This window comes from Falco peregrinus, chromosome Z (assembly GCF_023634155.1).
Source record: "Falco peregrinus isolate bFalPer1 chromosome Z, bFalPer1.pri, whole genome shotgun sequence".
Lineage (NCBI taxonomy): Eukaryota > Metazoa > Chordata > Aves > Falconiformes > Falconidae > Falco > Falco peregrinus.
Window position 1 is genome coordinate 75886864 of NC_073739.1, and position 25102 is coordinate 75911965.

Below are 25102 nucleotides of genomic sequence, written 5' to 3' on the forward strand. Positions count from 1 at the left end.
AAGCAGCGCAGGCAGAGAGTTGTGGTGAGCAATGCCTGAAGCTGCAAGAGCCAGCGACCCCGAGTTGGGTCTGTGCCGTGCCGCTCCCTCCTAGACTCATGGCATGGTTTGGGATGGGTCGGGTTGGGCTGGGAGGGACCCTCAGAGGTCGCCGGGCCCAACCCGCCAGCAAGGGGCAGGGCCGTCTCAAGTAGAGGAGGTTCTGAGAGCCCCGTCCAGGCTGACTGGGAGGTTTCCAGGGACGGGGCGCGCCCCACCTCTGTGGGGCAACGTGTTGCAGCGTTTTGCCTCCCGGTTGGTCGCAGCGTGTTGCCTTCCTTGTACGGAGCGTGAGCCGCCCCCCGTTTGGTTTGAAGCCAGTCCCCCGCTGTGGTGTGGCTGCAGGCCCTTTGACCGAGTCGTCGGCCATCTTTCTTGTGAGCCCCCCTGGAAGTGCCGAAAGGCCGCAGTAAGGTCTCCGCGGGGCCTTCCCTGCTGCAGTGCTGAAGAAGCCCATCTCTCTGAGCCTTTCCTCGCAGGAGAGGCGTTGCAAGGCTCTGACGGTGTCTGTGGCCCTGCTGTGGACGCGCTGCAAGAGGTGCGAGGCCTCCCTGTTAGCGAGGCCTCCAGAGCTGAGGATCAGTTGGTGGAAAGCGGGGCGGGGGGTGGGAACTGTGGAGGAGACGGGCCGACACGGAGGTTCGGGTGACGCTGGCTGTTGAAAGCCTGGGAGAGGTTTTTGAGAGAGGTGGAGGAAAGCGCCTCCTTGGGGAGAGGTGTCAAGGGGGAGAGTGGGCACGGGGCCTGCAGAGCCCGTGTGGGGCAGGGCTTGGAGCAGGTGCTGAGTGGCGGTGGCTTCGCGCCACGCCGAAGGCTCGTTCCTTGTGCTTGTGAGACAAGATGCATTGGGCAAGGTCTTTGCAACAGGTCTTTATTTTGTGTGGAGTGAATAAATAGGTGAATAAATAGGTGAAGTCCCGCGGTGGCAATAAATAAGAGTTGTATAAATAAGGGGGTCAGTCAGTGGGGGCGGAGGGCGCGGGGCCGTTGCTGCAGCGGCTGTTGGCGTGGCTGAGGGTAGGCGGGATGAGAGAGGTGGGGCTGGGTCCGCCGGGGCTCCAGAAGTGTTGTTGTCGGTGTGGTGGGGCCGTGCGCGTTGGCCGCGGTGCTTGGGCTAACGGCGCATGGTGCGGGTGAGGTTGTGGAGGCGTTGGAAGCAGGCGCGAGCTTCGAGGCGGACGTGGTCCCAGGCGCAGGCGCTGTGGTTGTGGGTGTGGAGGAAGTCCTGGATGTGCGTGAAGTACCTGTCGATGCTGAGTCGCTGCCTTTTGAAGAGCGTGGCGCTGGCTGTCGGGCATTGCTCCAGGCGTTGGATGTAGTGCTGTAGGTGGTTGAGGAGGTGGTGGCGCGCGCCGGTGTCCCAGTGTTGTGGGGGCGCTGTCGTTGCTGAGGGTGTGGAAGAGGTGCTGTAGGATGCGGAGGGCGGTGGCGGCGGCTTGCTGTGGGTGGCTGGTGTGGAGGAGGGTGTCGGGGAAGCGGAAGGGCGCCTGGTGTTGCTGGCAGGGCTGTGTCGGGCTGGGAGCCATGGCCTGGAGGAGCCGGAGGCCGTCCCAGGGGAAGGTGTCGTCGCCGGGCCGCAGGTGGTGGCAGGCGAGGGCGGGTGGCGAGAGCCGTCAGGAGGAGCAGGAGCGGCGTGGCGCCGTGCGTCAGGCGGGGCTGCGGGGTTGCGGGCGCTGTCATGGTGGTTGGGTGGGTGTCGCTGTGCAGGAGCCCGGGCAGGCTTGGTGGTGTTGCGGGTGGTCGCTGTGCTTGGTGTGGTGCCGGGTGGCCGGCTTTATGTGGCGCGGCGACTTCCCCTTCCTCGCTTTCCGATGGCAGCGAGTTTCCGGCTGTGGCTTTCAGTTTTGGCTGGTGGCTGTGGTGGTCTTGGGGAAGTGCGTTGTTGGGGTGGCCGTGGGTGGGGAGAGCGGTGGCGGTGCTTTGGCGGTGGTGTGTCGTGGGGAGGTTGGCTGTAGTGGTCGCGCGGGGGATGCGCAAGCGCCGGGGCAGAGCCCCTGGGGGCAGCTGTGCCGGGGAGGTGTGTCAGGGTTTCCCTGTTGGCTGCAGGGCGAGCTGTGGTGCCTCTTCTCCGCAGCTGAAGTTTCCCTTCCTGCCCAAGTGTCTTTTCCGCCTGTAATGGCCTGGTGTTGTCCGTGGTGTGTTTTCCTTTCACTTGTGTCTGGCCTTTGTTTTCGTCTTAGCTGGTCTTTCCTTTTCGTGTTGGGAAGGGTTGTGAAGTGATGTCTGTCACTTGTCAGAGCGTGGGGAGCCCCCTCCTGGAGCGAGGGCCTGGGGGTGGGGGCGGCTTGGGAGGAGGTGGCTCTGGGGGTAGGCACTTGAGCGTGGGCTGTGTTCCCGCATGGATCTGCCCCGTTGAAGCTGACGGGCACGGGGAGGAAAGGCTTGAGGGAAAAGGAAGAGGAAGAAGGGAAGAGTTTTGCTGCGGTTGCTGTTGCTGCCTTGGCCGCCTTGGCTGCCCGGCTGTGGTCCCGTGGGTGCACGTGCCCGCCCCTGTATCCCCGGGGTCTTGTGTTTTGTCTGCCCCCGGGGCTGAGGTGGGCCTGGAGACGGAACCGTGGCCCGTAAGTGAAGGGTCCCATGTTTGGGATGGCCTGAGGCCCTGCTCCTCTGAAGAGGAGGGGTGCCCAAGAGTCCTCGGGAGGTGGAGCCGGGGCAGCCAGCGTAGCTGCGGAGCTGGAGTGGCAGGAGGAGGAGGTTGCGCTGGCTGAGTTGTTGAGGTCCCTTGCAAGAGGGAGGATGGCATTGTGCTTGCGTGAGGGAGGCTGCCCCGTGTTTCCGGAAAGCGTGTGGAGCAGGGGAAAGGTGTGAAGGGTGTTGGTGGTGGCGGGCCGGGAGCCACGCTGTTGTCAGGCAGCGTTGTGTTGGAGGGTGCAGTGCTTGGGGTGGTGGCGCGTGCACGGTGGTTGGGCGTAGGTAGGTGCCGTCACGGCAGGAGGTAGGCTGACGTTGGAGGTCGCCGGCTGGACCTTGTCCGTGTTGCCCTAGAACAGCAGAGTTGGCGCTGCAAGGTGTTTTGAAGCAGCGCAGGCAGAGAGTTGTGGTGAGCAATGCCTGAAGCTGCAAGAGCCAGCGACCCCGAGTTGGGTCTGTGCCGTGCCGCTCCCTCCTAGACTCATGGCATGGTTTGGGATGGGTCGGGTTGGGCTGGGAGGGACCCTCAGAGGTCGCCGGGCCCAACCCGCCAGCAAGGGGCAGGGCCGTCTCAAGTAGAGGAGGTTCTGAGAGCCCCGTCCAGGCTGACCTGGGAGGTTTCCAGGGACGGGGCGCGCCCCACCTCTGTGGGCAACGTGTTGCAGCGTTTTGCCTCCCGGTTGGTCGCAGCGTGTTGCCTTCCTTGTACGGAGCGTGAGCCGCCCCCCGTTCGGTTTGAAGCCAGTCCCCGCTGTGGTGTGGCTGCAGGCCCTTTGACCGAGTCGTCGGCCATCTTTCTTGTGAGCCCCCTGGAAGTGCCGAAAGGCCGCAGTAAGGTCTCCGCGGGGCCTTCCCTGCTGCAGGCTGAAGAAGCCCATCTCTCTGAGCCTTTCCTCGCAGGAGAGGCGTTGCAAGGCTCTGACGGTGTCTGTGGCCCTGCTGTGGACGCGCTGCAAGAGGTGCGAGGCCTCCCTGTTAGCGAGGCCTCCAGAGCTGAGGATCAGTTGGTGGAAAGCGGGGCGGGGGGTGGGAACTGTGGAGGAGACGGGCCGACACGGAGGTTCGGGTGACGCTGGCTGTTGAAAGCCTGGGAGAGGTTTTTGAGAGAGGTGGAGGAAAGCGCCTCCTTGGGGAGAGGTGTCAAGGGGGAGAGTGGGCACGGGGCCTGCAGAGCCCGTGTGGGGCAGGGCTTGGAGCAGGTGCTGAGTGGCGGTGGCTTCGCGCCACGCCGAAGGCTCGTTCCTTGTGCTTGTGAGACAAGATGCATTGGGCAAGGTCTTTGCAACAGGTCTTTATTTTGTGTGGAGTGAATAAATAGGTGAATAAATAGGTGAAGTCCCGCGGTGGCAATAAATAAGAGTTGTATAAATAAGGGGGTCAGTCAGTGGGGGCGGAGGGCGCGGGGCCGTTGCTGCAGCGGCTGTTGGCGTGGCTGAGGGTAGGCGGGATGAGAGAGGTGGGGCTGGGTCCGCCGGGGCTCCAGAAGTGTTGTTGTCGGTGTGGTGGGGCCGTGCGCGTTGGCCGCGGTGCTTGGGCTAACGGCGCATGGTGCGGGTGAGGTTGTGGAGGCGTTGGAAGCAGGCGCGAGCTTCGAGGCGGACGTGGTCCCAGGCGCAGGCGCTGTGGTTGTGGGTGTGGAGGAAGTCCTGGATGTGCGTGAAGTACCTGTCGATGCTGAGTCGCTGCCTTTTGAAGAGCGTGGCGCTGGCTGTCGGGCATTGCTCCAGGCGTTGGATGTAGTGCTGTAGGTGGTTGAGGAGGTGGTGGCGCGCGCCGGTGTCCCAGTGTTGTGGGGCGCTGTCGTTGCTGAGGGTGTGGAAGAGGTGCTGTAGGATGCGGAGGGCGGTGGCGGCGGCTTGCTGTGGGTGGCTGGTGTGGAGGAGGGTGTCGGGGAAGCGGAAGGGCGCCTGGTGTTGCTGGCAGGGCTGTGTCGGGCTGGGAGCCATGGCCTGGAGGAGCCGGAGGCCGTCCCAGGGGAAGGTGTCGTCGCCGGGCCGCAGGTGGTGGCAGGCGAGGGCGGTGGCGAGAGCCGTCAGGAGGAGCAGGAGCGGCGTGGCGCCGTGCGTCAGGCGGGGCTGCGGGGTTGCGGGCGCTGTCATGGTGGTTGGGTGGGTGTCGCTGTGCAGGAGCCCGGGCAGGCTTGGTGGTGTTGCGGGTGGTCGCTGTGCTTGGTGTGGTGCCGGGTGGCCGGCTTTATGTGGCGCGGCGGCTTCCCCTTCCTCGCTTTCCGATGGCAGCGAGTTTCCGGCTGTGGCTTTCAGTTTTGGCTGGTGGCTGTGGTGGTCTTGGGGAAGTGCGTTGTTGGGGTGGCCGTGGGTGGGGAGAGCGGTGGCGGTGCTTTGGCGGTGGTGTGTCGTGGGGAGGTTGGCTGTAGTGGTCGCGCGGGGGATGCGCAAGCGCCGGGGCAGAGCCCCTGGGGGCAGCTGTGCCGGGGAGGTGTGTCAGGGTTTCCCTGTTGGCTGCAGGGCGAGCTGTGGTGCCTCTTCTCCGCAGCTGAAGTTTCCCTTCCTGCCCAAGTGTCTTTTCCGCCTGTAATGGCCTGGTGTTGTCCGTGGTGTGTTTTCCTTTCACTTGTGTCTGGCCTTTGTTTTCGTCTTAGCTGGTCTTTCCTTTTCGTGTTGGGAAGGGTTGTGAAGTGATGTCACTTGTCAGAGCGTGGGGAGCCCCCTCCTGGAGCGAGGGCCTGGGGGTGGGGGCGGCTTGGGAGGAGGTGGCTCTGGGGGTAGGCACTTGAGCGTGGGCTGTGTTCCCGCATGGATCTGCCCCGTTGAAGCTGACGGGCACGGGGAGGAAAGGCTTGAGGGAAAAGGAAGAGGAAGAAGGGAAGAGTTTTGCTGCGGTTGCTGTTGCTGCCTTGGCCGCCTTGGCTGCCCGGCTGTGGTCCCGTGGGTGCACGTGCCCGCCCCTGTATCCCCGGGGTCTTGTGTTTTGTCTGCCCCCGGGGCTGAGGTGGGCCTGGAGACGGAACCGTGGCCCGTAAGTGAAGGGTCCCATGTTTGGGATGGCCTGAGGCCCTGCTCCTCTGAAGAGGAGGGGTGCCCAAGAGTCCTCGGGAGGTGGAGCCGGGGCAGCCAGCGTAGCTGCGGAGCTGGAGTGGCAGGAGGAGGAGGTTGCGCTGGCTGAGTTGTTGAGGTCCCTTGCAAGAGGGAGGATGGCATTGTGCTTGCGTGAGGGAGGCTGCCCCGTGTTTCCGGAAAGCGTGTGGAGCAGGGGAAAGGTGTGAAGGGTGTTGGTGGTGGCGGGCCGGGAGCCACGCTGTTGTCAGGCAGCGTTGTGTTGGAGGGTGCAGTGCTTGGGGTGGTGGCGCGTGCACGGTGGTTGGGCGTAGGTAGGTGCCGTCACGGCAGGAGGTAGGCTGACGTTGGAGGTCGCCGGCTGGACCTTGTCCGTGTTGCCCTAGAACAGCAGAGTTGGCGCTGCAAGGTGTTTTGAAGCAGCGCAGGCAGAGAGTTGTGGTGAGCAATGCCTGAAGCTGCAAGAGCCAGCGACCCCGAGTTGGGTCTGTGCCGTGCCGCTCCCTCCTAGACTCATGGCATGGTTTGGGATGGGTCGGGTTGGGCTGGGAGGGACCCTCAGAGGTCGCCGGGCCCAACCCGCCAGCAAGGGGCAGGGCCGTCTCAAGTAGAGGAGGTTCTGAGAGCCCCGTCCAGGCTGACCTGGGAGGTTTCCAGGGACGGGGCGCGCCCCACCTCTGTGGGCAACGTGTTGCAGCGTTTTGCCTCCCGGTTGGTCGCAGCGTGTTGCCTTCCTTGTACGGAGCGTGAGCCGCCCCCCGTTCGGTTTGAAGCCAGTCCCCGCTGTGGTGTGGCTGCAGGCCCTTTGACCGAGTCGTCGGCCATCTTTCTTGTGAGCCCCCTGGAAGTGCCGAAAGGCCGCAGTAAGGTCTCCGCGGGGCCTTCCCTGCTGCAGGCTGAAGAAGCCCATCTCTCTGAGCCTTTCCTCGCAGGAGAGGCGTTGCAAGGCTCTGACGGTGTCTGTGGCCCTGCTGTGGACGCGCTGCAAGAGGTGCGAGGCCTCCCTGTTAGCGAGGCCTCCAGAGCTGAGGATCAGTTGGTGGAAAGCGGGGCGGGGGGTGGGAACTGTGGAGGAGACGGGCCGACACGGAGGTTCGGGTGACGCTGGCTGTTGAAAGCCTGGGAGAGGTTTTTGAGAGAGGTGGAGGAAAGCGCCTCCTTGGGGAGAGGTGTCAAGGGGGAGAGTGGGCACGGGGCCTGCAGAGCCCGTGTGGGGCAGGGCTTGGAGCAGGTGCTGAGTGGCGGTGGCTTCGCGCCACGCCGAAGGCTCGTTCCTTGTGCTTGTGAGACAAGATGCATTGGGCAAGGTCTTTGCAACAGGTCTTTATTTTGTGTGGAGTGAATAAATAGGTGAAGTCCCGCGGTGGCAATAAATAAGAGTTGTATAAATAAGGGGGTCAGTCAGTGGGGGCGGAGGGCGCGGGGCCGTTGCTGCAGCGGCTGTTGGCGTGGCTGAGGGTAGGCGGGATGAGAGAGGTGGGGCTGGGTCCGCCGGGGCTCCAGAAGTGTTGTTGTCGGTGTGGTGGGGCCGTGCGCGTTGGCCGCGGTGCTTGGGCTAACGGCGCATGGTGCGGGTGAGGTTGTGGAGGCGTTGGAAGCAGGCGCGAGCTTCGAGGCGGACGTGGTCCCAGGCGCAGGCGCTGTGGTTGTGGGTGTGGAGGAAGTCCTGGATGTGCGTGAAGTACCTGTCGATGCTGAGTCGCTGCCTTTTGAAGAGCGTGGCGCTGGCTGTCGGGCATTGCTCCAGGCGTTGGATGTAGTGCTGTAGGTGGTTGAGGAGGTGGTGGCGCGCGCCGGTGTCCCAGTGTTGTGGGGCGCTGTCGTTGCTGAGGGTGTGGAAGAGGTGCTGTAGGATGCGGAGGGCGGGTGGCGGCGGCTTGCTGTGGGTGGCTGGTGTGGAGGAGGGTGTCGGGGAAGCGGAAGGGCGCCTGGTGTTGCTGGCAGGGCTGTGTCGGGCTGGGAGCCATGGCCTGGAGGAGCCGGAGGCCGTCCCAGGGGAAGGTGTCGTCGCCGGGCCGCAGGTGGTGGCAGGCGAGGGCGGTGGCGAGAGCCGTCAGGAGGAGCAGGAGCGGCGTGGCGCCGTGCGTCAGGCGGGGCTGCGGGGTTGCGGGCGCTGTCATGGTGGTTGGGTGGGTGTCGCTGTGCAGGAGCCCGGGCAGGCTTGGTGGTGTTGCGGGTGGTCGCTGTGCTTGGTGTGGTGCCGGGTGGCCGGCTTTATGTGGCGCGGCGGCTTCCCCTTCCTCGCTTTCCGATGGCAGCGAGTTTCCGGCTGTGGCTTTCAGTTTTGGCTGGTGGCTGTGGTGGTCTTGGGGAAGTGCGTTGTTGGGGTGGCCGTGGGTGGGGGAGAGCGGTGGCGGTGCTTTGGCGGTGGTGTGTCGTGGGGAGGTTGGCTGTAGTGGTCGCGCGGGGGATGCGCAAGCGCCGGGGCAGAGCCCCTGGGGGCAGCTGTGCCGGGGAGGTGTGTCAGGGTTTCCCTGTTGGCTGCAGGGCGAGCTGTGGTGCCTCTTCTCCGCAGCTGAAGTTTCCCTTCCTGCCCAAGTGTCTTTTCCGCCTGTAATGGCCTGGTGTTGTCCGTGGTGTGTTTTCCTTTCACTTGTGTCTGGCCTTTGTTTTCGTCTTAGCTGGTCTTTCCTTTTCGTGTTGGGAAGGGTTGTGAAGTGATGTCACTTGTCAGAGCGTGGGGAGCCCCCTCCTGGAGCGAGGGCCTGGGGGTGGGGGCGGCTTGGGAGGAGGTGGCTCTGGGGGTAGGCACTTGAGCGTGGGCTGTGTTCCCGCATGGATCTGCCCCGTTGAAGCTGACGGGCACGGGGAGGAAAGGCTTGAGGGAAAAGGAAGAGGAAGAAGGGAAGAGTTTTGCTGCGGTTGCTGTTGCTGCCTTGGCCGCCTTGGCTGCCCGGCTGTGGTCCCGTGGGTGCACGTGCCCGCCCCTGTATCCCCGGGGTCTTGTGTTTTGTCTGCCCCCCGGGGCTGAGGTGGGCCTGGAGACGGAACCGTGGCCCGTAAGTGAAGGGTCCCATGTTTGGGATGGCCTGAGGCCCTGCTCCTCTGAAGAGGAGGGGTGCCCAAGAGTCCTCGGGAGGTGGAGCCGGGGCAGCCAGCGTAGCTGCGGAGCTGGAGTGGCAGGAGGAGGAGGTTGCGCTGGCTGAGTTGTTGAGGTCCCTTGCAAGAGGGAGGATGGCATTGTGCTTGCGTGAGGGAGGCTGCCCCGTGTTTCCGGAAAGCGTGTGGAGCAGGGGAAAGGTGTGAAGGGTGTTGGTGGTGGCGGGCCGGGAGCCACGCTGTTGTCAGGCAGCGTTGTGTTGGAGGGTGCAGTGCTTGGGGTGGTGGCGCGTGCACGGTGGTTGGGCGTAGGTAGGTGCCGTCACGGCAGGAGGTAGGCTGACGTTGGAGGTCGCCGGCTGGACCTTGTCCGTGTTGCCCTAGAACAGCAGAGTTGGCGCTGCAAGGTGTTTTGAAGCAGCGCAGGCAGAGAGTTGTGGTGAGCAATGCCTGAAGCTGCAAGAGCCAGCGACCCCGAGTTGGGTCTGTGCCGTGCCGCTCCCTCCTAGACTCATGGCATGGTTTGGGATGGGTCGGGTTGGGCTGGGAGGGACCCTCAGAGGTCGCCGGGCCCAACCCGCCAGCAAGGGGCAGGGCCGTCTCAAGTAGAGGAGGTTCTGAGAGCCCCGTCCAGGCTGACCTGGGAGGTTTCCAGGGACGGGGCGCGCCCCACCTCTGTGGGCAACGTGTTGCAGCGTTTTGCCTCCCGGTTGGTCGCAGCGTGTTGCCTTCCTTGTACGGAGCGTGAGCCGCCCCCCGTTTGGTTTGAAGCCAGTCCCCGCTGTGGTGTGGCTGCAGGCCCTTTGACCGAGTCGTCGGCCATCTTTCTTGTGAGCCCCCTGGAAGTGCCGAAAGGCCGCAGTAAGGTCTCCGCGGGGCCTTCCCTGCTGCAGGCTGAAGAAGCCCATCTCTCTGAGCCTTTCCTCGCAGGAGAGGCGTTGCAAGGCTCTGACGGTGTCTGTGGCCCTGCTGTGGACGCGCTGCAAGAGGTGCGAGGCCTCCCTGTTAGCGAGGCCTCCAGAGCTGAGGATCAGTTGGTGGAAAGCGGGGCGGGGGCTGGGAACTGTGGAGGAGACGGGCCGACACGGAGGTTCGGGTGACGCTGGCTGTTGAAAGCCTGGGAGAGGTTTTTGAGAGAGGTGGAGGAAAGCGCCTCCTTGGGGAGAGGTGTCAAGGGGGAGAGTGGGCACGGGGCCTGCAGAGCCCGTGTGGGGCAGGGCTTGGAGCAGGTGCTGAGTGGCGGTGGCTTCGCGCCACGCCGAAGGCTCGTTCCTTGTGCTTGTGAGACAAGATGCATTGGGCAAGGTCTTTGCAACAGGTCTTTATTTTGTGTGGAGTGAATAAATAGGTGAAGTCCCGCGGTGGCAATAAATAAGAGTTGTATAAATAAGGGGGTCAGTCAGTGGGGGCGGAGGGCGCGGGGCCGTTGCTGCAGCGGCTGTTGGCGTGGCTGAGGGTAGGCGGGATGAGAGAGGTGGGGCTGGGTCCGCCGGGGCTCCAGAAGTGTTGTTGTCGGTGTGGTGGGGCCGTGCGCGTGCGCGTTGGCCGCGGTGCTTGGGCTAACGGCGCATGGTGCGGGTGAGGTTGTGGAGGCGTTGGAAGCAGGCGCGAGCTTCGAGGCGGACGTGGTCCCAGGCGCAGGCGCTGTGGTTGTGGGTGTGGAGGAAGTCCTGGATGTGCGTGAAGTACCTGTCGATGCTGAGTCGCTGCCTTTTGAAGAGCGTGGCGCTGGCTGTCGGGCATTGCTCCAGGCGTTGGATGTAGTGCTGTAGGTGGTTGAGGAGGTGGTGGCGCGCGCCGGTGTCCCAGTGTTGTGGGGCGCTGTCGTTGCTGAGGGTGTGGAAGAGGTGCTGTAGGATGCGGAGGGCGGTGGCGGCGGCTTGCTGTGGGTGGCTGGTGTGGAGGAGGGTGTCGGGGAAGCGGAAGGGCGCCTGGTGTTGCTGGCAGGGCTGTGTCGGGCTGGGAGCCATGGCCTGGAGGAGCCGGAGGCCGTCCCAGGGGAAGGTGTCGTCGCCGGGCCGCAGGTGGTGGCAGGCGAGGGCGGTGGCGAGAGCCGTCAGGAGGAGCAGGAGCGGCGTGGCGCCGTGCGTCAGGCGGGGCTGCGGGGTTGCGGGCGCTGTCATGGTGGTTGGGTGGGTGTCGCTGTGCAGGAGCCCGGGCAGGCTTGGTGGTGTTGCGGGTGGTCGCTGTGCTTGGTGTGGTGCCGGGTGGCCGGCTTTATGTGGCGCGGCGGCTTCCCCTTCCTCGCTTTCCGATGGCAGCGAGTTTCCGGCTGTGGCTTTCAGTTTTGGCTGGTGGCTGTGGTGGTCTTGGGGAAGTGCGTTGTTGGGGTGGCCGTGGGTGGGGAGAGCGGTGGCGGTGCTTTGGCGGTGGTGTGTCGTGGGGAGGTTGGCTGTAGTGGTCGCGCGGGGGATGCGCAAGCGCCGGGGCAGAGCCCCTGGGGGCAGCTGTGCCGGGGAGGTGTGTCAGGGTTTCCCTGTTGGCTGCAGGGCGAGCTGTGGTGCCTCTTCTCCGCAGCTGAAGTTTCCCTTCCTGCCCAAGTGTCTTTTCTGCCTGTAATGGCCTGGTGTTGTCCGTGGTGTGTTTTCCTTTCACTTGTGTCTGGCCTTTGTTTTCGTCTTAGCTGGTCTTTCCTTTTCGTGTTGGGAAGGGTTGTGAAGTGATGTCACTTGTCAGAGCGTGGGGAGCCCCCTCCTGGAGCGAGGGCCTGGGGGTGGGGGCGGCTTGGGAGGAGGTGGCTCTGGGGGTAGGCACTTGAGCGTGGGCTGTGTTCCCGCATGGATCTGCCCCGTTGAAGCTGACGGGCACGGGGAGGAAAGGCTTGAGGGAAAAGGAAGAGGAAGAAGGGAAGAGTTTTGCTGCGGTTGCTGTTGCTGCCTTGGCCGCCTTGGCTGCCCGGCTGTGGTCCCGTGGGTGCACGTGCCCGCCCCTGTATCCCCGGGGTCTTGTGTTTTGTCTGCCCCCGGGGCTGAGGTGGGCCTGGAGACGGAACCGTGGCCCGTAAGTGAAGGGTCCCATGTTTGGGATGGCCTGAGGCCCTGCTCCTCTGAAGAGGAGGGGTGCCCAAGAGTCCTCGGGAGGTGGAGCCGGGGCAGCCAGCGTAGCTGCGGAGCTGGAGTGGCAGGAGGAGGAGGTTGCGCTGGCTGAGTTGTTGAGGTCCCTTGCAAGAGGGAGGATGGCATTGTGCTTGCGTGAGGGAGGCTGCCCCGTGTTTCCGGAAAGCGTGTGGAGCAGGGGAAAGGTGTGAAGGGTGTTGGTGGTGGCGGGCCGGGAGCCACGCTGTTGTCAGGCAGCGTTGTGTTGGAGGGTGCAGTGCTTGGGGTGGTGGCGCGTGCACGGTGGTTGGGCGTAGGCAGGTGCCGTCACGGCAGGAGGTAGGCTGACGTTGGAGGTCGCCGGCTGGACCTTGTCCGTGTTGCCCTAGAACAGCAGAGTTGGCGCTGCAAGGTGTTTTGAAGCAGCGCAGGCAGAGAGTTGTGGTGAGCAATGCCTGAAGCTGCAAGAGCCAGCGACCCCGAGTTGGGTCTGTGCCGTGCCGCTCCCTCCTAGACTCATGGCATGGTTTGGGATGGGTCGGGTTGGGCTGGGAGGGACCCTCAGAGGTCGCCGGGCCCAACCCGCCAGCAAGGGGCAGGGCCGTCTCAAGTAGAGGAGGTTCTGAGAGCCCCGTCCAGGCTGACCTGGGAGGTTTCCAGGGACGGGGCGCGCCCCACCTCTGTGGGCAACGTGTTGCAGCGTTTTGCCTCCCGGTTGGTCGCAGCGTGTTGCCTTCCTTGTACGGAGCGTGAGCCGCCCCCCGTTTGGTTTGAAGCCAGTCCCCGCTGTGGTGTGGCTGCAGGCCCTTTGACCGAGTCGTCGGCCATCTTTCTTGTGAGCCCCCTGGAAGTGCCGAAAGGCCGCAGTAAGGTCTCCGCGGGGCCTTCCCTGCTGCAGGCTGAAGAAGCCCATCTCTCTGAGCCTTTCCTCGCAGGAGAGGCGTTGCAAGGCTCTGACGGTGTCTGTGGCCCTGCTGTGGACGCGCTGCAAGAGGTGCGAGGCCTCCCTGTTAGCGAGGCCTCCAGAGCTGAGGATCAGTTGGTGGAAAGCGGGGCGGGGGGTGGGAACTGTGGAGGAGACGGGCCGACACGGAGGTTCGGGTGACGCTGGCTGTTGAAAGCCTGGGAGAGGTTTTTGAGAGAGGTGGAGGAAAGCGCCTCCTTGGGGAGAGGTGTCAAGGGGGAGAGTGGGCACGGGGCCTGCAGAGCCCGTGTGGGGCAGGGCTTGGAGCAGGTGCTGAGTGGCGGTGGCTTCGCGCCACGCCGAAGGCTCGTTCCTTGTGCTTGTGAGACAAGATGCATTGGGCAAGGTCTTTGCAACAGGTCTTTATTTTGTGTGGAGTGAATAAATAGGTGAAGTCCCGCGGTGGCAATAAATAAGAGTTGTATAAATAAGGGGGTCAGTCAGTGGGGGCGGAGGGCGCGGGGCCGTTGCTGCAGCGGCTGTTGGCGTGGCTGAGGGTAGGCGGGATGAGAGAGGTGGGGCTGGGTCCGCCGGGGCTCCAGAAGTGTTGTTGTCGGTGTGGTGGGGCCGTGCGCGTTGGCCGCGGTGCTTGGGCTAACGGCGCATGGTGCGGGTGAGGTTGTGGAGGCGTTGGAAGCAGGCGCGAGCTTCGAGGCGGACGTGGTCCCAGGCGCAGGCGCTGTGGTTGTGGGTGTGGAGGAAGTCCTGGATGTGCGTGAAGTACCTGTCGATGCTGAGTCGCTGCCTTTTGAAGAGCGTGGCGCTGGCTGTCGGGCATTGCTCCAGGCGTTGGATGTAGTGCTGTAGGTGGTTGAGGAGGTGGTGGCGCGCGCCGGTGTCCCAGTGTTGTGGGGCGCTGTCGTTGCTGAGGGTGTGGAAGAGGTGCTGTAGGATGCGGAGGGCGGTGGCGGCGGCTTGCTGTGGGTGGCTGGTGTGGAGGAGGGTGTCGGGGAAGCGGAAGGGCGCCTGGTGTTGCTGGCAGGGCTGTGTCGGGCTGGGAGCCATGGCCTGGAGGAGCCGGAGGCCGTCCCAGGGGAAGGTGTCGTCGCCGGGCCGCAGGTGGTGGCAGGCGAGGGCGGTGGCGAGAGCCGTCAGGAGGAGCAGGAGCGGCGTGGCGCCGTGCGTCAGGCGGGGCTGCGGGGTTGCGGGCGCTGTCATGGTGGTTGGGTGGGTGTCGCTGTGCAGGAGCCCGGGCAGGCTTGGTGGTGTTGCGGGTGGTCGCTGTGCTTGGTGTGGTGCCGGGTGGCCGGCTTTATGTGGCGCGGCGGCTTCCCCTTCCTCGCTTTCCGATGGCAGCGAGTTTCCGGCTGTGGCTTTCAGTTTTGGCTGGTGGCTGTGGTGGTCTTGGGGAAGTGCGTTGTTGGGGTGGCCGTGGGTGGGGAGAGCGGTGGCGGTGCTTTGGCGGTGGTGTGTCGTGGGGAGGTTGGCTGTAGTGGTCGCGCGGGGGATGCGCAAGCGCCGGGGCAGAGCCCCTGGGGGCAGCTGTGCCGGGGAGGTGTGTCAGGGTTTCCCTGTTGGCTGCAGGGCGAGCTGTGGTGCCTCTTCTCCGCAGCTGAAGTTTCCCTTCCTGCCCAAGTGTCTTTTCTGCCTGTAATGGCCTGGTGTTGTCCGTGGTGTGTTTTCCTTTCACTTGTGTCTGGCCTTTGTTTTCGTCTTAGCTGGTCTTTCCTTTTCGTGTTGGGAAGGGTTGTGAAGTGATGTCACTTGTCAGAGCGTGGGGAGCCCCCTCCTGGAGCGAGGGCCTGGGGGTGGGGGCGGCTTGGGAGGAGGTGGCTCTGGGGGTAGGCACTTGAGCGTGGGCTGTGTTCCCGCATGGATCTGCCCCGTTGAAGCTGACGGGCACGGGGAGGAAAGGCTTGAGGGAAAAGGAAGAGGAAGAAGGGAAGAGTTTTGCTGCGGTTGCTGTTGCTGCCTTGGCCGCCTTGGCTGCCCGGCTGTGGTCCCGTGGGTGCACGTGCCCGCCCCTGTATCCCCGGGGTCTTGTGTTTTGTCTGCCCCCGGGGCTGAGGTGGGCCTGGAGACGGAACCGTGGCCCGTAAGTGAAGGGTCCCATGTTTGGGATGGCCTGAGGCCCTGCTCCTCTGAAGAGGAGGGGTGCCCAAGAGTCCTCGGGAGGTGGAGCCGGGGCAGCCAGCGTAGCTGCGGAGCTGGAGTGGCAGGAGGAGGAGGTTGCGCTGGCTGAGTTGTTGAGGTCCCTTGCAAGAGGGAGGATGGCATTGTGCTTGCGTGAGGGAGGCTGCCCCGTGTTTCCGGAAAGCGTGTGGAGCAGGGGAAAGGTGTGAAGGGTGTTGGTGGTGGCGGGCCGGGAGCCACGCTGTTGTCAGGCAGCGTTGTGTTGGAGGGTGCAGTGCTTGGGGTGGTGGCGCGTGCACGGTGGTTGGGCGTAGGCAGGTGCCGTCACGGCAGGAGGTAGGCTGACGTTGGAGGTCGCCGGCTGGACCTTGTCCGTGTTGCCCTAGAACAGCAGAGTTGGCGCTGCAAGGTGTTTTGAAGCAGCGCAGGCAGAGAGTTGTGGTGAGCAATGCCTGAAGCTGCAAGAGCCAGCGACCCCGAGTTGGGTCTGTGCCGTGCCGCTCCCTCCTAGACTCATGGCATGGTTTGGGATGGGTCGGGTTGGGCTGGGAGGGACCCTCAGAGGTCGCCGGGCCCAACCCGCCAGCAAGGGGCAGGGCCGTCTCAAGTAGAGGAGGTTCTGAGAGCCCCGTCCAGGCTGACCTGGGAGGTTTCCAGGGACGGGGCGCGCCCCACCTCTGTGGGCAACGTGTTGCAGCGTTTTGCCTCCCGGTTGGTCGCAGCGTGTTGCCTTCCTTGTACGGAGCGTGAGCCGCCCCCCGTTTGGTTTGAAGCCAGTCCCCGCTGTGGTGTGGCTGCAGGCCCTTTGACCGAGTCGTCGGCCATCTTTCTTGTGAGCCCCCTGGAAGTGCCGAAAGGCCGCAGTAAGGTCTCCGCGGGGCCTTCCCTGCTGCAGGCTGAAGAAGCCCATCTCTCTGAGCCTTTCCTCGCAGGAGAGGCGTTGCAAGGCTCTGACGGTGTCTGTGGCCCTGCTGTGGACGCGCTGCAAGAGGTGCGAGGCCTCCCTGTTAGCGAGGCCTCCAGAGCTGAGGATCAGTTGGTGGAAAGCGGGGCGGGGGCTGGGAACTGTGGAGGAGACGGGCCGACACGGAGGTTCGGGTGACGCTGGCTGTTGAAAGCCTGGGAGAGGTTTTTGAGAGAGGTGGAGGAAAGCGCCTCCTTGGGGAGAGGTGTCAAGGGGGAGAGTGGGCACGGGGCCTGCAGAGCCCGTGTGGGGCAGGGCTTGGAGCAGGTGCTGAGTGGCGGTGGCTTCGCGCCACGCCGAAGGCTCGTTCCTTGTGCTTGTGAGACAAGATGCATTGGGCAAGGTCTTTGCAACAGGTCTTTATTTTGTGTGGAGTGAATAAATAGGTGAAGTCCCGCGGTGGCAATAAATAAGAGTTGTATAAATAAGGGGGTCAGTCAGTGGGGGCGGAGGGCGCGGGGCCGTTGCTGCAGCGGCTGTTGGCGTGGCTGAGGGTAGGCGGGATGAGAGAGGTGGGGCTGGGTCCGCCGGGGCTCCAGAAGTGTTGTTGTCGGTGTGGTGGGGCCGTGCGCGTTGGCCGCGGTGCTTGGGCTAACGGCGCATGGTGCGGGTGAGGTTGTGGAGGCGTTGGAAGCAGGCGCGAGCTTCGAGGCGGACGTGGTCCCAGGCGCAGGCGCTGTGGTTGTGGGTGTGGAGGAAGTCCTGGATGTGCGTGAAGTACCTGTCGATGCTGAGTCGCTGCCTTTTGAAGAGCGTGGCGCTGGCTGTCGGGCATTGCTCCAGGCGTTGGATGTAGTGCTGTAGGTGGTTGAGGAGGTGGTGGCGCGCGCCGGTGTCCCAGTGTTGTGGGGCGCTGTCGTTGCTGAGGGTGTGGAAGAGGTGCTGTAGGATGCGGAGGGCGGTGGCGGCGGCTTGCTGTGGGTGGCTGGTGTGGAGGAGGGTGTCGGGGAAGCGGAAGGGCGCCTGGTGTTGCTGGCAGGGCTGTGTCGGGCTGGGAGCCATGGCCTGGAGGAGCCGGAGGCCGTCCCAGGGGAAGGTGTCGTCGCCGGGCCGCAGGTGGTGGCAGGCGAGGGCGGTGGCGAGAGCCGTCAGGAGGAGCAGGAGCGGCGTGGCGCCGTGCGTCAGGCGGGGCTGCGGGGTTGCGGGCGCTGTCATGGTGGTTGGGTGGGTGTCGCTGTGCAGGAGCCCGGGCAGGCTTGGTGGTGTTGCGGGTGGTCGCTGTGCTTGGTGTGGTGCCGGGTGGCCGGCTTTATGTGGCGCGGCGGCTTCCCCTTCCTCGCTTTCCGATGGCAGCGAGTTTCCGGCTGTGGCTTTCAGTTTTGGCTGGTGGCTGTGGTGGTCTTGGGGAAGTGCGTTGTTGGGGTGGCCGTGGGTGGGGAGAGCGGTGGCGGTGCTTTGGCGGTGGTGTGTCGTGGGGAGGTTGGCTGTAGTGGTCGCGCGGGGGATGCGCAAGCGCCGGGGCAGAGCCCCTGGGGGCAGCTGTGCCGGGGAGGTGTGTCAGGGTTTCCCTGTTGGCTGCAGGGCGAGCTGTGGTGCCTCTTCTCCGCAGCTGAAGTTTCCCTTCCTGCCCAAGTGTCTTTTCTGCCTGTAATGGCCTGGTGTTGTCCGTGGTGTGTTTTCCTTTCACTTGTGTCTGGCCTTTGTTTTCGTCTTAGCTGGTCTTTCCTTTTCGTGTTGGGAAGGGTTGTGAAGTGATGTCACTTGTCAGAGCGTGGGGAGCCCCCTCCTGGAGCGAGGGCCTGGGGGTGGGGGCGGCTTGGGAGGAGGTGGCTCTGGGGGTAGGCACTTGAGCGTGGGCTGTGTTCCCGCATGGATCTGCCCCGTTGAAGCTGACGGGCACGGGGAGGAAAGGCTTGAGGGAAAAGGAAGAGGAAGAAGGGAAGAGTTTTGCTGCGGTTGCTGTTGCTGCCTTGGCCGCCTTGGCTGCCCGGCTGTGGTCCCGTGGGTGCACGTGCCCGCCCCTGTATCCCCGGGGTCTTGTGTTTTGTCTGCCCCCGGGGCTGAGGTGGGCCTGGAGACGGAACCGTGGCCCGTAAGTGAAGGGTCCCATGTTTGGGATGGCCTGAGGCCCTGCTCCTCTGAAGAGGAGGGGTGCCCAAGAGTCCTCGGGAGGTGGAGCCGGGGCAGCCAGCGTAGCTGCGGAGCTGGAGTGGCAGGAGGAGGAGGTTGCGCTGGCTGAGTTGTTGAGGTCCCTTGCAAGAGGGAGGATGGCATTGTGCTTGCGTGAGGGAGGCTGCCCCGTGTTTCCGGAAAGCGTGTGGAGCAGGGGAAAGGTGTGAAGGGTGTTGGTGGTGGCGGGCCGGGAGCCACGCTGTTGTCAGGCAGCGTTGTGTTGGAGGGTGCAGTGCTTGGGGTGGTGGCGCGTGCACGGTGGTTGGGCGTAGGCAGGTGCCGTCACGGCAGGAGGTAGGCTGACGTTGGAGGTCGCCGGCTGGACCTTGTCCGTGTTGCCCTAGAACAGCAGAGTTGGCGCTGCAAGGTGTTTTGAAGCAGCGCAGGCAGAGAGTTGTGGTGAGCAATGCCTGAAGCTGCAAGAGCCAGCGACCCCGAGTTGGGTCTGTGCCGTGCCGCTCCCTCCTAGACTCATGGCATGGTTTGGGATGGGTCGGGTTGGGCTGGGAGGGACCCTCAGAGGTCGCCGGGCCCAACCCGCCAGCAAGGGGCAGGGCCGTCTCAAGTAGAGGAGGTTCTGAGAGCCCCGTCCAGGCTGACCTGGGAGGTTTCCAGGGACGGGGCGCGCCCCACCTCTGTGGGCAACGTGTTGCAGCGTTTTGCCTCCCGGTTGGTCGCAGCGTGTTGCCTTCCTTGTACGGAGCGTGAGCCGCCCCCCGTTCGGTTTGAAGCCAGTCCCCGCTGTGGTGTGGCTGCAGGCCCTTTGACCGAGTCGTCGGCCATCTTTCTTGTGAGCCCCCTGGAAGTGCCGAAAGGCCGCAGTAAGGTCTCCGCGGGGCCTTCCCTGCTGCAGGCTGAAGAAGCCCATCTCTCTGAGCCTTTCCTCGCAGGAGAGGCGTTGCAAGGCTCTGACGGTGTCTGTGGCCCTGCTGTGGACGCGCTGCAAGAGGTGCGAGGCCTCCCTGTTAGCGAGGCCTCCAGAGCTGAGGATCAGTTGGTGGAAAGCGGGGCGGGGGGTGGGAACTGTGGAGGAGACGGGCCGACACGGAGGTTCGGGTGACGCTGGCTGTTGAAAGCCTGGGAGAGGTTTTTGAGAGAGGTGGAGGAAAGCGCCTCCTTGGGGAGAGGTGTCAAGGGGGAGAGTGGGCACGGGGCCTGCAGAGCCCGTGTGGGGCAGGGCTTGGAGCAGGTGCTGAGTGGCGGTGGCTTCGCGCCACGCCGAAGGCTCGTTCCTTGTGCTTGTGAGACAAGATGCATTGGGCAAGGTCTTTGCAACAGGTCTTTATTTTGTGTGGAGTGAATAAATAGGTGAAGTCCCGCGGTGGCAATAAATAAGAGTTGTATAAATAAGGGGGTCAGTCAGTGGGGGCGGAGGGCGCGGGGCCGTTGCTGCAGCGGCTGTTGGCGTGGCTGAGGGTAGGCGGGATGAGAGAGGTGGGGCTGGGTCCGCCGGGGCTCCAGAAGTGTTGTTGTCGGTGTGGTGGGGCCGTGCGCGTTGGCCGCGGTGCTTGGGCTAACGGCGCATGGTGCGGGTGAGGTTGTGGAGGCGTTGGAAGCAGGCGCGAGCTTCGAGGCGGACGTGGTCCCAGGCGCAGGCGCTGTGGTTGTGGGTGTGGAGGAAGTCCTGGATGTGCGTGAAGTACCTGTCGATGCTGAGTCGCTGCCTTTTGAAGAGCGTGGCGCTGGCTGTCGGGCATTGCTCCAGGCGTTGGATGTAGTGCTGTAGGTGGTTGAGGAGGTGGTGGCGCGCGCCGGTGTCCCAGTGTTGTGGGGCGCTGTCGTTGCTGAGGGTGTGGAAGAGGTGCTGTAGGATGCGGAGGGCGGTGGCGGCGGCTTGCTGTGGGTGGCTGGTGTGGAGGAGGGTGTCGGGGAAGCGGAAGGGCGCCTGGTGTTGCTGGCAGGGCTGTGTCGGGCTGGGAGCCATGGCCTGGAGGAGCCGGAGGCCGTCCCAGGGGAAGGTGTCGTCGCCGGGCCGCAGGTGGTGGCAGGCGAGGGCGGTGGCGAGAGCCGTCAGGAGGAGCAGGAGCGGCGTGGCGCCGTGCGTCAGGCGGGGCTGCGGGGTTGCGGGCGCTGTCATGGTGGTTGGGTGGGTGTCGCTGTGCAGGAGCCCGGGCAGGCTTGGTGGTGTTGCGGGTGGTCGCTGTGCTTGGTGTGGTGCCGGGTGGCCGGCTTTATGTGGCGCGGCGGCTTCCCCTTCCTCGCTTTCCGATGGCAGCGAGTTTCCGGCTGTGGCTTTCAGTTTTGGCTGGTGGCTGTGGTGGTCTTGGGGAAGTGCGTTGTTGGGGTGGCCGTGGGTGGGGAGAGCGGTGGCGGTGCTTTGGCGGTGGTGTGTCGTGGGGAGGTTGGCTGTAGTGGTCGCGCGGGGGATGTGAAGCACTGGGACAGTTACATTTGCGGTTTTTCTGCTGCTTATGTGATTTTCATGTGGTTTCTCCTTTTCCTTCTGGACTCTTTCTTGTTCCTGTTGTGTTTGGCTGAATTTCCCTTCCTTCCCATTTATCTTTTCCTTGTGTAGTTGTCCGGTAGTGTTTGTGGCTTTTTTCAGTTTCGGTGTTTTTGTCATCTGTGTTTTTGTTTCAAGACATCATTTTTTTTTGCGTATCGGGATATTTGTAAAACGATGTCATTGGTTTCTCAGGAGTTCACTAAGTCTACTTGTTTGAGAAGATATGGTTGCATGTGTGTCTACAGTCACTGATATTTATTGGTATATTCTTCATCTCTTCGATTCCATTTCTTTGTTTTGAAACCTCATGGTGATGAGAGGGGTGAGAAGTGTTGTCTCATTTTTAGGTTTTTTAACAATGTAGGAAATGCAGGCAGAAACATTTTTTATGTAGGGTGAATTTTGCTATTTTTGCTATGTTAGGAAGTTTTTGTGAGCACTGTCACTATTGTGCTGTATTTTTATATTGTGGAGGGAAAGGTTCTCTACAGACAATTCCATTTTCCAATTTCCAGCGTTCCCCTGTTTAAGTGCATGTTCGTATGTTATTCTCTGATATTACTGGAACTGTCCATTTTCCTCTATCTTTTGTTAGCTTTTTGGGTTTGAATTTTTTATGACTAATTGTGCATCATTTCATTTCTTCATTTTTTTTTCAATTTTTTTTTTAATGTTAGTGTGTTAAGTATTATCTGGTGCTGAGGGTAGGTGGTTTCAGAGGAGGTTGCACTGGCCTTGTCCAGTGATGGCTTTGCATCTATCTGCAGGAGCGGGCATCTCACAATGTACCTGATCCCTCTTGTGGTGTTCTATCACCTTCATGGTGAAGAAGGATATAATGTGTTTATTCTTTCGTGTTTTTATTCACGATGTTCCAGCTTGTGTCATTATCTGTCCTTTGTTTTTCTGTCCGAGGAGGGTTTGCTTTCTTTGTCCACCTCAGGGAAGACCAAGCCATTGAAGTCCCGCCTGCCTGGCATCACAGGGTATTTCTGGTTAGAAGGAACATCAGGGGGACTGTGGTACAACATGGAAGTTGCATCTTGAGTGGTCCTGGTGTGTACCTGAATACTTTCAGTCCCACTTGTTTTCTCGCTCTCCAGCTGCATGGCATGTGCCTGCTATGGGAAGGGCCAGGCTCTTTTCAGTGTTGCCCAGCAACAGGACAAGGGGCACGGGGCACAAACTGCAGCACAGGAAGCTCCTTCTGAGTCTGGGGAAGAACTTCCTTACCTTGAGGGTGACAGAGCCCTGGAACAGGCTGCCCAGAGAGGCTGTGGAGTGTCCTCTGGAGACATTCAGCCCCCGTCGGACATGATGACGCACAACCTGCTCTAGGAGAGCCTACTGTACAGCGGGGGCTGGAGTAGATGATCTCCAGAAGTTCCCTCCAACCCTGACCATGCTGTGATGTGTTCTTGCAGCATCCTTGCAGCGATGTGGTGGTGGACGTGGTATAACTGTGCATGGAGAAGAACCTCTTTGTCCTGTGTAGGAGGATGCCATAGCTGCTGAACTTTAGTGTTGTCTTTCTCTAGGCATACCTGGGGAGGGAAGAACATCTGGAGCAGATATTTTTGGGGTGGTGGTTGGAGGGCCAAGGAGCGGCTGGTGCTGGTGGTGCATGGGCAGTTTACTTCATGGACAATGCTGCGCTCATCTGTGCTGGTTGGTTTGGACCATGTTGGGTGGCAGTGTTTGAGTGATGTATCTTTTTGTTTGTTAACTGGAGTGCTGGAGTGCAGAAGGCCTAGGCCCGTGCGCTCTGTGTGAGATAGGTCCCCATGGCCACTGGTGTGTAAACACAGTTGTGGTGTCCTGTGTCAGTTGTGGTGGTTGTAGGAGAGCAATGAGCAGTCCTGGGCATCTCCAGTGGGTTTTTTGTGTTGGAAAAGACCTTTAAGGCATCGAGTCCAACCATTAGCCCAGAACTGCCAAGTCCACCACTAAACCGTATCCCTAAGCACCACATCTATGCATTTTTTAAAGACCTCCAGGGACAGTGATTCCACCGTCTCCCTGGGCAGCCTGTCCCAGTGCTCCACCACCCTGTCAGTGACAACGTTTTTCCCGACACCCAACCTAAACCTCCCCGGCACAGACTGACGCCGTCTCCTCTTGCCCTGTCACTTGTCACCTGGGAGAAGAGACCGACCCCCCTGCCTACACCCTCCTGTCAGGCAGCTGCAGGGAGCCACAAGGTGCCCCCGAGCCTCCTCCTCTCCAGGCTGACCCCCCCAGTTCCCCCAGCCGCTCCCCACCAGCCCTGTGCCCCAGCCCCGGCACCAGCCCCCTGCCCGGCTCTGGACACGCTGCAGCCCCTCTGCGTCCCCCTGGCAGTGAGGGGCCCAACCTGAACACAGGAGTCGAGGGGCGGCCTCGCCAGTGCCCAGTGCAGGGGGACAGCACTGCCCTGGCCCTGCTGGCCACGCTGTTCCCGGCACCAGCCAGGATGCTGCTGGCCTCCTTGGCCACCTGAGCACAGGGCTGTTTGGTATTTTTTAAGGTTTCTTGGGTGAGGTTGGTAGCACTGAGATGCTATCCCTTGTCCAAATCTCCACAGGCCTTGGTGGTCCTCTCTTCACCTCTTTGAGGTGAACCATGTCCACAGGACCCTCCTTGCTTCTAAGTGCTGTGGTATTGCTGAATGGTTCGTTGTGATATGGGGTGGTGATTTGGAGGTGGCTTTCATGTTTTGGCAGTGAGGGAGGGTGGGAAAGGAGTGTGCAGGGCAGGCAGCATGTCATCAGGACAAGTGTGTGCTCCGGGCGTCTTGCATTAGTGAAAGATGCCTGTGGGCTTGAAGGGCTGTGGTGGGTCCCTAAGAGTGGACTCCTGTATGGAGCATTTGACCAGGGCAGGAGGCATCTATCAGTGGGACAGGCTGCCAGAGGGGTGGTCATCCCTGCCTGCCTTACAGAGACCCCGTCTTTGCCTGTCAGGTACATGAATGATGACCACCTCTTTTCTTTTTCTTCTGTTTTGTTTTTGCAAAAAGTCTTTATTTCCAAACAAGTGAATAAATACATAAATATAGCAATATAGATATTAATGGTTAAATAAATAAATAAATAAATAAATAGGTTTCTAGATTTCTGTGGTGAATAGTCACTGGATGAGAGTCTCACAGTCTGTGGGGACCTTCCCCTCCATCAGGGGAGGCTGCAGTCTGGACGGGCAAGATAACAGTATGTATAATAAATACCACCACACTCCCCATTGCCTCACAGTTGTCCATGAGCAGGCAGCACAGCAATTTCCTCCTCCTTCCTTTCCAGTGAAGGTGTGGCCATGGTGCCCATGAGCAGACAGTGCCACAGCCTGGCCCCAGCCTCACCATGGTCATGCCCATCTCTCCATCAGTGCCGGGTCGTGGCCAGAAGAGGTGTGAGCAGCACCGAGAGTGCCAGCCTGGGCTACTGCTGCTCCTGCTCAATCTGTGGCCACTGGCGTTGGCAGGCATGGGTGGGCTTGGTGGTGGGCAGGAGCAGCTCAGCTCTTCATTTGCCGTATGAGTGTGTCCAAGCGTTGGAAGCAGGCACGAGCTTCAAGGCGGACGTGGTCCCAGGCACAGGCGCTGTAGTTGTGGGTGTGGAGGAAGTCCTGGATGTGTGTGAAGTACCTGTTGATGCTGAGCAGCAGGTTGCGAGGCCCTTGCCTTTTGAGGAGTGTCCTGTTGGCTGTCGGGCATTGCTCCAGGCGTTGGATGTAGTGCTGTAGGTGGTTGAGGAGGTGGTGGCGCGCGCCGGTGTCCCAGTGTTGTGGGGTGCTGGGGCTGCTGAGGGTGTGGAAGAGGTGCTGTAGGATGCGGAGGGCGGTGGCGGCGGCTTGCTGTGGGTGGCTGGTGTGGAGGAGGGTGTCGGGGAAGCGGAAGGGCGCCTGGTGTTGCTGGCAGGGCTGTGTCGGGCTGGGAGCCATGGCCTGGAGGAGCCGGAGGCCGTCCCAGGGGAAGGTGTCGTCGCCGGGCCGCAGGTGGTGGCAGGCGAGGGTGGTGGCGAGAGCCGTCAGGAGGAGCAGGAGCGGCGTGGCGCCGTGCGTCAGGCGGGGCTGCGGGGTTGCGGGCGCTGTCATGGTGGTTGGGTGGGTGTCGCTGTGCAGGAGCCCGGGCAGGCTTGGTGGTGTTGTGGGTGGTCGCTGTGCTTGGTGTGGTGCCGGGTGGTCGGTTTTATGTGGTGCTGCCATGGCTTTCCTTTCATCATCATCGCATCTAAACAGAATTTCCCTGTTTTCATTTTCATTTTTACTTCCAGTGTACTTTCTCCTGAGGGCTTGTGAACAGGAGATGGCTTAGGGAAAAGGGGTTGGTTCTTTCCCAGTGCTGCTGTTGGGGTGCAGGGGGAGCCTTGCTCCTGTGCTGTTGTGGTTCAACGGGAGATGTGGAAGCAGGACAGCAGAACCTTTTAAGGCAGCTGTGCTGAGGATGTGTTTCAGGGTTTCCCTTTTCTTTGCTTTTAGAGTTGGCTTTCTTGGTTTGTATTTTCAGGTTTCTCTGCCTACCAACATCCTTTTTTCTTATTCCCTGCTCTGATACTGTTTGTATATATGAGTTATTGCATATTTTCCTTCATTTCTTATTGAAAAATATTTTCAGTTTGTGTGTCTCTTTTTTTTCTTGTTTTCCTTTTCCTTTCTGTAGCGTCTGCAGCTTTGCTGGTCAAAGAGTTTTTCCCCTCCCTGCAAATATCTTGCAGGGTATTTTTGGGGTACCTGTCATTCCCCTCACCCTCGGAGTTACTTGTCCTCTGTTTGTTTATATTTAGAAATAGATTCATAAATGTTACAAAG

General features: G+C 62.0%; 7 protein-coding genes and 2 pseudogenes across 12 annotated transcripts in view; 1 reads left to right on the forward strand and 8 right to left on the reverse strand.

Moving 5' to 3' along the window:
• UBAP2 (ubiquitin associated protein 2) overlaps positions 1–25102 on the forward strand; it is a 117863-nt gene that overhangs the window by 82782 nt on the left and 9979 nt on the right. The gene's annotated exons all lie outside the window — the stretch shown is intronic.
• On the reverse strand, positions 1147–1816 carry LOC129782682 (interferon-like; annotated as a pseudogene).
• On the reverse strand, positions 4199–5227 carry LOC129782684 (interferon-like). Its single transcript, XM_055790297.1, has one exon. It carries the CDS (start codon positions 4767–4769, stop codon positions 4206–4208), a length of 564 nt encoding a protein of 187 aa, XP_055646272.1. The 5' UTR covers positions 4770–5227; the 3' UTR covers positions 4199–4205.
• Positions 7233–8003, reverse strand: LOC129782691 (interferon-like; annotated as a pseudogene).
• Positions 10141–11254, reverse strand: LOC129782687 (interferon-like). The gene has a single exon (XM_055790301.1). It carries the CDS (start codon positions 10844–10846, stop codon positions 10283–10285), a length of 564 nt encoding a protein of 187 aa, XP_055646276.1. The 5' UTR covers positions 10847–11254; the 3' UTR covers positions 10141–10282.
• On the reverse strand, positions 13310–14288 carry LOC129782688 (interferon-like). The gene has a single exon (XM_055790302.1). The coding sequence runs from the start codon at positions 13878–13880 to the stop codon at positions 13317–13319; it is 564 nt and encodes a 187-aa protein (XP_055646277.1). The 5' UTR covers positions 13881–14288; the 3' UTR covers positions 13310–13316.
• LOC129782689 (interferon-like) lies at positions 16344–17322 on the reverse strand. Its single transcript, XM_055790303.1, has one exon. It carries the CDS (start codon positions 16912–16914, stop codon positions 16351–16353), a length of 564 nt encoding a protein of 187 aa, XP_055646278.1. The 5' UTR covers positions 16915–17322; the 3' UTR covers positions 16344–16350.
• On the reverse strand, positions 19378–20204 carry LOC129782690 (interferon-like). Its single transcript, XM_055790304.1, has one exon. It carries the CDS (start codon positions 19946–19948, stop codon positions 19385–19387), a length of 564 nt encoding a protein of 187 aa, XP_055646279.1. The 5' UTR covers positions 19949–20204; the 3' UTR covers positions 19378–19384.
• On the reverse strand, positions 23495–24388 carry LOC101921672 (interferon-like). The gene has a single exon (XM_005236164.4). The coding sequence runs from the start codon at positions 24386–24388 to the stop codon at positions 23810–23812; it is 579 nt and encodes a 192-aa protein (XP_005236221.3). The 3' UTR covers positions 23495–23809.